At 42.3% G+C, this 10,049-nt stretch overlaps 1 protein-coding gene across 1 annotated transcript; it reads left to right on the top strand.

The window, feature by feature from the left end:
* Positions 1-5,993: 5,993 nt before the first annotated feature.
* On the top strand, positions 5,994-9,963 carry LOC135715342 (uncharacterized; the record flags this gene model as incomplete). Its single annotated transcript, XM_065238664.1, has 2 exons — positions 5,994-9,114; positions 9,772-9,963. Coding segments are annotated over exons 1-2 (3,313 nt in total), but the record flags the coding sequence as incomplete, so codon positions are not given.
* Between the last annotated feature and the right edge of the window lie 86 nt (positions 9,964-10,049).

Raw genomic sequence — 10,049 nt, 5'->3', positions numbered from 1 at the left:
CTAAAAATGAATATTAATCGCAAAGGAAAGATATTTTCATAATTTTTTAAGATTTAGAATTCATCAGGCTTTAATGTTGGCCTATGGATCTAAGATTGGGCCCATCGCAAAAAATCTGATATTTATCAATGTTATCTAGATGGACGCGTCATTGGGATGGTACTAATGGATATTTTTGGTCGCTATTGATAACTTTTCAGTCGATTACTGAATTTATGTATGGGCCCACATTAGGGGCATTTAGGCCTATAGTACATCCATTTCCACTTTATTTTAGAAATATTATTGAACTTCATAAGACACATGGCCGTCAAATTTGACATATAGTTGAGCTCCGTTCACTCAAATTCGCAAAAAGGTAGGTCACTCAAAGACTTAGTAAAGTTTTCATCAGTTTTCCAGGAAAAACGTTTCAAATATAAAGAAAATTGAGATAGGTTTCAATCAGTCTATTACTATACTCTTAGACTGAGTTAAATTTTCATCGATTGTCTGACCCGAGAGGGACGACTCTATCTACGTTGCAGGAAAGATTGTGTTTTGCTGTGGCTAGCTGCGTACACGCTGAATAGATAGAAAGAAGATTAATGACGATTCTAAAGATTTCCTGCAAAAAGATGCAAGTAGATGCAAGTAGATACGAGAATTGAAAGAAGAGTTTTCGAAGATTGATTCGCTAGTGTGAAATTTTTTGAGCATCTAGTATTGAGATTTAGATGTGTCACCCCCTCGGTCTGACCTATATGTTTGCGATTATGAGTGAAAACTCACGCAATTTTGGGTCGATCTCATCGGCCATGCACTAAAATTCCGAATAGGCCCCTCTAGAGCAACATGTGATAAGGTCCTATGAGCAGAATGTAAATAATGACTGTAACCGTAGATTACTCATGACTCACAACACGTCACCGCAAACTAATTACACCATTTGATAGAGTAAATTTACTCTATCAGATGCTGCTGTTGGTTTGTCTGAATGATTCTTAATCCGCGAGAAATCGACGTTTAAACTATTGACAGTTCGGTATATGTCTGGTCCTGAGACTTTTTTTGTGTGTTAATTTATTTGTACAGGCTCAATCGAATAAACTTTACAGAGCCAAATTATCATTTCCGTTTTACATAATTAATGTTTCAAATATAGAGTTAAAGGAATCGAACCAATTACTCTCGGTCATCTCGAGGTTAGTAGAGATTAATAATCTTTTGATGATGCTAATGATGCTTAAACCTCTTACCCCTTCAAAGGTTTTAGCTGGACGATTTATCTTTAAGATAATTAAATGTGACATTTTAACCAGGTAAGCAAACAAAATCGAACTGGTTTCAGTTACAGATATAAATTCCCTCTAGAGTTTACAGTTGCTTCACAGCGATATAAATGTGGAAAAGCTCAGGCGTCTACCTCTTAGATCGCCTTTTTGTTCACCCAAAATATTCATAAGTATTACAGGCAATCAAGAGTTAATGAACAATCATCATATTACACTAGCAACCCCGCAATCTGATGCTATCATAATTTTCAGCAATATGAAATGCTCATGGACCCCCATCATTTGCCAGAAATCTTACTACTAACTCAAGGTATCATCCAAATAATCTTCAAAATTGCATTTTTTTTTTATCATATGTTAAATTCAGTCCTGTATATCCGTAATACGCAAGCGAAGCTCAAACCTTTGTAGACTACTTTCTTTTTATTGATCTACCACTATTGAATCAAATATTAAAAATCCATCATCACCATCGTGGCGAACAGAAATAATGTTTGCAGTGCTACAATAATTATTAAAAAGTCATTATCCATACAAAATGATCCGTTATAGATTACTTTGTCAAGATAAATAATTTGTCAATTCATAAAAAAAAAATCAATCAATTTGTCGAACCTCTTAACGGAATCCCTTTATCAAGAGCTTTAAGTGTGTTGGTTTATTTCCTTCAAATTCCGTTATAATTGCTTATCTTTTGACAGATACGCGTATTTCGTCTGCTACTGACTTCATCAGTGCCAAGTACTCTACACCACTTGACAGTTTTATGGATGGGGGGGAGAGGGAGAAGGAGCTTGAAGATATGATTTACGATACAAATATTTCAATATCCAAATATTAAGAAGATCTAAACTTGCGTTTTGCCAGTAAAGTATCGTATGCAGGTTATTTATTAAATAAGATATGACATAGAATGGATTTGAAGGCTTCATATTAGACTGAGCTTAGGCACATGTTACCTTTTTCGATATTATTCTAAAAATTATAGGCTACCAAGTAAAATTTGTTTAATGATTCGATTATTCAATAATTCATTTAGAGTTATGAAGAGTTTACTGTATTTGAATTTTTTATCACTTTTTTATTATTTTTTGTCAAAATTACAAAAAAAACGTGTATTTTTCCCAGATATTCTTTACATTTCTCAAAAAACTTTGCTGTTTTTGTTTTTTGTTTGTTTCTTTATTAGAGAGTTTCAGCCCTAGTTCGTCTCAAAAACCAGAAGGGAGATTCTCAAAAAGGTAGGGGTGGAATTTCCAGATGGGAACTCCTTTAAAACATATTATACAGAGTATTTTTAAACAGAGTTTATGTTTTGCTCCTGTCTCGTTTCAGTTAAAGGATTCCGGTTGGTCCGTTTTTTTTTTAATTTGGCCTAGGAGCTACTCAAATTGCTAATCAGAATTCCTTTATAACATTAACTGTTATTCAATTCCTCTGGAATCATTCTAATTTTTTTTTTGCCAAACATCCTCGGGATTCTTTGAAAAAATCTACTCAGAATTTCTGTGGAGTAATCTTTTGTATTTGCAAAGATTGTTTCAAAGTTTAGACATCTAAAATAAAAAAACAAGGTAATTTGAACTTGGAACTAGAATATTTTGTTGCTAATTTAGGGGGCAGGATGAGAACAACAAATGTACAAATTTTAGAGTGGATTTCCTACATCCTCTGGATTTTTTTCTTACAGAAAATGTAATGGCAGTTCTAACAATGGATAGAATGAAAATTTTCGTACAAATCCTTCACTAAATTATTTTCTAGCCGCAGTGCATTTGGGGAAACAAACTTAATTCGAAAATAGGACTTACATAAGAGTTACATAATTGTCCGGTTGGACGAATTATCGAAAAGAATGCCGAGCAAAGATTTGGCAACTGTTATCAAAACAACTCTTTCTAATCTGCATTGTTACCGCCTTAACTACCTACCGGTTCTTATAAAAAGTGCTAACTTTGTAATCAAAACTAATTACTAGCATCAAAACGATACCTACTCTTTTGCCCTCCTTAACTTCAACCGACAAAACAAAATCTCCATAAGCGCTTGCCTCTGTAGTTATGGCTAAGCTTTCTGACGATGTCGGAGATGATGGTAATGCTGGAGAAGAGCGTCGTTGTTTACGAAAGTGCAAGAGCTAAAGCGTACATGCATAAGACCTACGTAGACATACTGAAGCCATGATGTTGAACTGAAATAAACTTGTTTTCGTTATTCTCCGGGGAGACAATGGGAAAAGTAATTATAGCAGATCGTTTGGGCAACTTCTCACTTCTTTCTAATCCCATTTGCTTAAGGGAATTATAAGTACACAGCACCAGTACAATTTGATGCGTTACAAAACAACGAAATTCAATGTTCGCTTAACAATGCTGAGAAACGTCCAATCAGCCGAGCTAATTTATTTGCAAACGTTCGTCGCCCAACGGCAACCGTCGTCCTCGATAGGAATCGATTTTCCGGCCATAGGATAAAGCCGGTAACGAATTGAATTATGCAATGCACCCACAACAGCAAAAAGTCAACCAATCGGCACCGGATGATCGATTGACTGAAATTGAAAGCATCAACCGACTACTGACTGGCTGTGCCCCCAATTCGGTGAATAGGCCCGCCGCACTATACAGTTAGCAATCACTGCAATCCGAAGCCGTTTGGTAAATTGTAACTTTTTGACACAATGTACCTGCGGAGGTGTAGTGCAGCTGTGACGCGATTACGTACTTTAATCCACCACCCACGCTTGCCGGAAGTTGAAATCTGTCGGATGGAACCGGTCATTCCAGCATAAATCCTGCTCAAGCGAGAGCATCCACCCGTCATCGTATATCCTCCTCGTCTCGATGCATGTGGCTGTGTGTAGTTTTGTCACTATGCGACCGTCCCAGATCCCCCCACATTTGGTCGCAGGGTGGCATTAGTATTCATATCGTATTATGACAAATTAATCTCCCGGGCTGCTGCTGCTGGCTCACCCGTGTCCACAGCTGGTTTTTTTTAGATGGGTCATGTGGTGCGCTGCTGCGGTGAAATGGTTTAGTTGAAAGAGCTTTTTTGGTTACTAAATTGTATTGTTGATAAATCTAATGCTAAAAAGTGTTATTTTGTTTTGAGAGGATTTCAAATAATTGGCAAAGCTTATTTCCTTGTCAACTCCGGAGACTTTTTTGAAATGTTATTTAATTTGTAGCCACAGACTTAACGAATGTCACGTTTGCCAATTGCATACTTCTCCATAATATTGCACCGCATCCCTCTGGCTGCAGCAATATGGAATTGTAATTGAAGTACTCATCTCCCTCGACCACAGAGGGCTATTCACCCACCGTTAGACAGCAACCACCATGCATCGTCATCATCGTCGTAGCGAGCCGTCCCCATCCGTCAATCAAAGCTCCCGAGTCTAGTTAGCTTGCCATCTACCTCGAACTTCACGGGTACGTAGACATCTCCAGTATTCGACCATCTGTCACCCGAACTAGGTGGTAGCGCTCACCTTGTCGGTTCCATGACCCTCCCGGCGACTGTGCCACTTACCACGGGTGAATGACAAGCTAGCTGGACAGTCACCGCTCTGGAAGCATTAGAGACGCTGTCTCTAGCAGTTCCACGCGAAATGGGTAAATGGCTAGTGTTACGTATAAATAAGTATAGACGAGTATAGAACTCACTGTACGATCAGTTCATATAAAACTGGAGAGTATAAGTTTGATCTCTCTTCTCCTTGTCGCATGTTGTGGTACATGTGTACCTATATACCACTCTCGAATAGGTGTATAATATTGATAACAGCTATTGATAGGGATAGTAGTGGTGGATCTTCGTTATGAGAGTACTGTCGCATGTACAGCAGATCAGATCTAAAGTTCAGTTGTCTCCCGCATCTTGGTTGTGTCGGTCGCCGGTTAAAAATAACATACAGTCCATACGCTTTGATTCGGTTTAGTGTTTCCTTTTTCACTTTCACAATAGAGTTAAGTGTCACTAAACGTTCTTTTAGCATTAATCCGAACGCACGCTAACTAGTTCGCGAGTGATCCGCACGGACGTTATCCGGCTAGTGAAGATTTAACATAACATTTTGGTCCTTCGAACCGGATCCGGTGAATCCGCGGGACCACGTTCTTAGAATAGTGCGGCGTGGCGTGAATACATTGTACGGTCAGACTATTGTTCGTCGGTCAGTGTACTCGATATAGGATCAGCGAGCTTTAATTTTGGTACCGGTACCGGTACCGGTCGCGTAGTCGATGGTTTTTTGCTGCCAACCAGAAGGAATATAGTGACCTGTGTGATTAATACGCAGCATACGTTTAACCAAGTTGGTTGGATTCCTGGATGTTGTGTTTTCGTCGTCATATCCAACCCCGGAGGGTTATCATCTAAGAATCAGATAAGTAGCTAGAGTGTGTGTGATCGTGTGGTTGAGGTGGCTTGGCTTGGCGTGGTCTGCATGTGACGCCAGCAAGATAAAGGCGCATTGTTCCGCTTGCCGTATTATATTGCGAGTTTGGACAAAATTTATTTGCATTTGTGGGGAATATATTTTGAGTTTCTCCGGTTGATGATTTAGTACATGGTTCCGTTGCGATTTGCCATATGAAAAATTCCCACATTTAAGTGGTTGATAATTGGGCTGTCAACTCTGTCAATTCGTTCTGCTTGAGGTCTCGGGAGTGATTCTGTTCTGTAGTGAAGTGTAGTGTTGAAGTTTGAAGGATGCCCTCCTCCGATCTGAGGCAGTTGGTGAAGCAGGAAAAGCTGTTGAAGGCGTCGTTGGAAAACGTGCAAGAGTTTGTGGACAACTATCAAGAGGATCGCGATAAGGATGAAGTTGAGCTGCGTCTGATGAAACTGGATGAAATCTTCGACAAGTTTAGTACCGTTAGAGTAGAAATCGACGTGATTCTAGATGAGGCTGAAGATACGAAGACTTCCAAGGGCGCTCGCGATGACGTTGCCGGTACAACTAACGCTGATGCTCGTGCTGACAGTAGTCGTGTCTACAAGGATTTCGAGAATATTTACTTTCGTCTGAAATCTGCACTGCGTGTCAAGCTTCCGAGAAATCCTGGAATTGTTGCAGAACGCCAACAAGTGGCTGCCAATCCACTTCAAACATCTCGTATGAAATACCCAGAGCTGAAATTGCCTACGTTTTCTGGCAAACTGCAGGAGTGGATTAATTTCCGGGACAATTTCAAATCTTTGATCCACAACAATGGTGATTTGAGCACTATGGACAAGTTTAACTACTTGGGAGCTTCTTTGCGAGATGATGCTCTGCTTCAAATTAATCAGGTTCAAGTTACCGCTGCAACCTACCATATTGCTTGGACCATTCTTGAGACGAAGTACGAGAACCACAAGCTGATAGCCCAGGAACATCTGAAGGCACTGTTTGCTGTTCCAGCAATGAGGTCGGAATCATTTGAAACTCTGAACACCATCCTAATGACGTTCAAGGTCAATCTACAACAGTTGGCGAAGTTGGGGGAGATCACTGAAAATTGGAGTACGATCCTGGCATTCATGCTGTCGCAGAAGCTTGATACCGCAACTCTCCGCCACTGGGAGACACACCATGCATCCAAAGATATTCCTCAATATGCAGCAATGGCGGAGTTTCTTGAGCAGCACTGTGCAATTCTACATTCTACGTCAGGCCGATGCGGAGTTGAGCAAAGACGACCATTCAAGAGCTCTGCACTCCACACTGCTATACCATCTACAAGCAATTGCCAAATCTGCAACGGGGGACAGCACTGCATTGATCAGTGTCGCCGGTTCAGCAAAATGAGGGTAGTCGACAGAAAAATGATCATTCGCAGACTCGGTTTATGTTTGAATTGTCTGTGCTCTGGACACTTTGTGGCGGATTGTTCCAGACGTACCTGTGCAAAGTGTGGACAAAGCCACCATTATCTACTACACCCGTACACTCCTCCCAATTCTAACACCCAGAGTCAACCCCAGAACAACCCGAACAGGCCTCAAGTCGTGAACGCGAACCCTCAAACACAGCCTCGTCCACCGTATCAGGTGCAACAGCAATCGCACTCGCAATCTCATTGCCAATCCCGGACGAATAATACTCAATCTAATCCACAAACACCACCAGTCCTACCCACTACCTCGCAATTTACACGACAGCCACCTCCCACAAACACGCCATCCACCAGTCATCACACTGCTACTTCACACAACATTCAAAGTCAGCGAAACACAGCACTCCTGTCAACCGCGATCGTGAAACTTGCTGACCGCTCCGGAAATACGACCCTCGTTCGTGCATTGTTGGACAATGGTTCACAAATCTGCATGATTACGGAAAATATTTCCCAAAGGTTGAATTTCAAACGGTTCCGTGAAAATTTGCCAGTGAACGGTGTTGGTGATTCGTCGACGGTGTGCAAACAATCGGTGTTGGCGAAGATCCTGTCCCGCTATTCATCATTCGAGACCACAGAAGTAAAGTTTTATGTCCTGCCTCGAATCACCTTGAACCTGCCGCAGCACAACATTGACATCAGCTCTTGGAAGTTGCCTGCTGATATCCGACTCGCCGATCCAAGCTTCTTCGAATCTAGCGCCGTTGATGCAATCCTAGGCGTGTCAGTCTTCTACGAACTACTGCTGGGAGAGCAGATGAGACTTTGGGAAACTGGTCCGATCTTATGCAATACCAAACTTGGTTGGATAATGGCTGGAGAAATATCCGAGAATCCCGTTTCCACCTTCAGCGTTACAGTTGCAACGTCGGGAACCACTGAAGAGATCCATGAGCAGCTTGCACGTTTTTGGGAACTAGAGACGTGCCGGACTAAGAGCTGCCTATCCATCGAAGAATCCACGTGTGAATCCATCTTCGAACAAACAACAACAAGGGATCATGACGGAAGATTCCGTGTAACACTTCCCAAAAAAGAATATGTCATGGAGCAGTTGGGAGAATCAAAAGCAATAGCCACCAAGCGATTCATGGCGCTCGAGAAACGCTTGAATGCAAATCCGGAGATGAAGGCTCTGTACACTGCATTTATTCACGAGTATTTGTTGATGGGGCACATGAAAGAGCTAACAGACGACGAAGATGAGCCGAGGCATACCTATTACATGCCCCACCACGCAGTTATGAAACCCGATAGCACTACGACGAAGCTTAGGGTAGTGTTCGACGCGTCGTGTGCAACAGATTCAGGAGTTTCGTTGAACGATGCGCTGATGGTGGGTCCAGTGGTACAAAGGGATTTGCTATGTATTCTGATCTACTTCCGACTTCACAAGTACGCGATTGTCGGCGATGTGGAAAAAATGTACCGCATGATCAACGTCATCCTACAAGATCAATCACTTCTGAGGATTCTTTGGCGAGAGTCCGTTGATGAGCCGCTGCGCACGTACCAATTGACTACGGTAACCTACGGCACTTCGTCCGCGCCATACCTAGCGACCAGATGCTTGAAGAAATGTGCTGAAGAAGGAGAAGAGACTCATCCAGTTGCAGCTAATGCCATCAAGAACAACTTCTACGTTGACGACATGCTGACTGGAGCACACTCTGTAAAAGAAGGCCAACAACTGTGCACTGACATTCTATCTCTTCTCGATTCCGCTGGGTTTAATCTCCGAAAGTTGCATTCGAACCAACCGGCAATACTGAAAGGCATTCCCAGCTATTTGCGAGACAAGCGAGAGATCCTTGATATTGATTCGACTTCCACTGTGAAAACCCTTGGTCTGACCTGGGAACCAGCATCAGATTTGTTTTGGTTCAAAATGCCACACTGGAAGCCATCATTCCCAATTACGCAGCGTGTTGTGTTATCGGAGTCTGCACGTTCTGCAAGAATTTTGTTCGATCCTTATGGACTAGCAGGCCCAGTCATCGTTCAAGCGAAAATGTTCCTCCAGGAACTTTGGAGAGAAAAGTATTCTTGGGATGAACCGCTGAGCGCGGACTTACAATCACGATGGCTGGAGTTTAGGAGCAATCTGGGTCGACTTGATTCAGTTTCCGTACCCCGCTGGATTGCATTTGACAAAAATGTGATATCATGCGAACTTCACGGATTCTGTGACGCTTCAGAAAAGGCGTACGGTGCAGCGATCTACCTACGATGTGTCACACAAGAGGGAAAGGTTACAGTTCGGTTGGTGATGGCCAAATCTAAAGTGGCGCCATTGGAAGATTTAAGCAGGAGGAACAAGAAACAATCGATACCCAGACTAGAATTATCATCAGCTTTACTATTGGCGCACTTGTACGAAACAGTTTCTGGGAGCCTTCGGATTGCAGCGAACAGTTACTTCTGGACTGATTCGACCATCGTAAAATGTTGGCTATCGTCGCATCCATCTAGGTGGCAAGCATTTGTAGCCAACAGAGTGTCGGAAATTCAGCACATCACTCGAGAAGGCGTTTGGAACCATGTGCCTGGCGTTGAAAACCCGGCTGACATTATCTCTCGAGGTGTAACACCGTTACAACTTGCAGAAAGCTCGATATGGTGGAATGGTCCCAAGTGGCTGCAAGAGGAGTCGAATGCGTGGCCACGGGTCAACGAAGCTTCCGATCAGCACTTCGATTCTGCAACGTTGGAGGAAAAGCCGTTAGTTACGGCTGCGTTGCAGATGCTACCTCCTAGTGAAATATTTACCATGCACTCGTCGCTACTTAAGCTGATTCGTTTGACGGCATGGATGCTACGCTTTGCATACAACTGCAAACCAAGAAACCGAACCTTTAGAAGAACAGGAGTACTCAGCGCTAAG

This window comes from Ochlerotatus camptorhynchus, unplaced genomic scaffold (assembly GCF_037179485.1).
Source record: "Ochlerotatus camptorhynchus isolate MF236.1 unplaced genomic scaffold, CSIRO-AGI_Acam_v1.1 ptg000861l, whole genome shotgun sequence".
Classification (NCBI taxonomy): domain Eukaryota; kingdom Metazoa; phylum Arthropoda; class Insecta; order Diptera; family Culicidae; genus Ochlerotatus; species Ochlerotatus camptorhynchus.
Note: the sequence above shows the minus strand (reverse complement) of the source record. Positions and strands in the feature narration are given on the sequence as shown.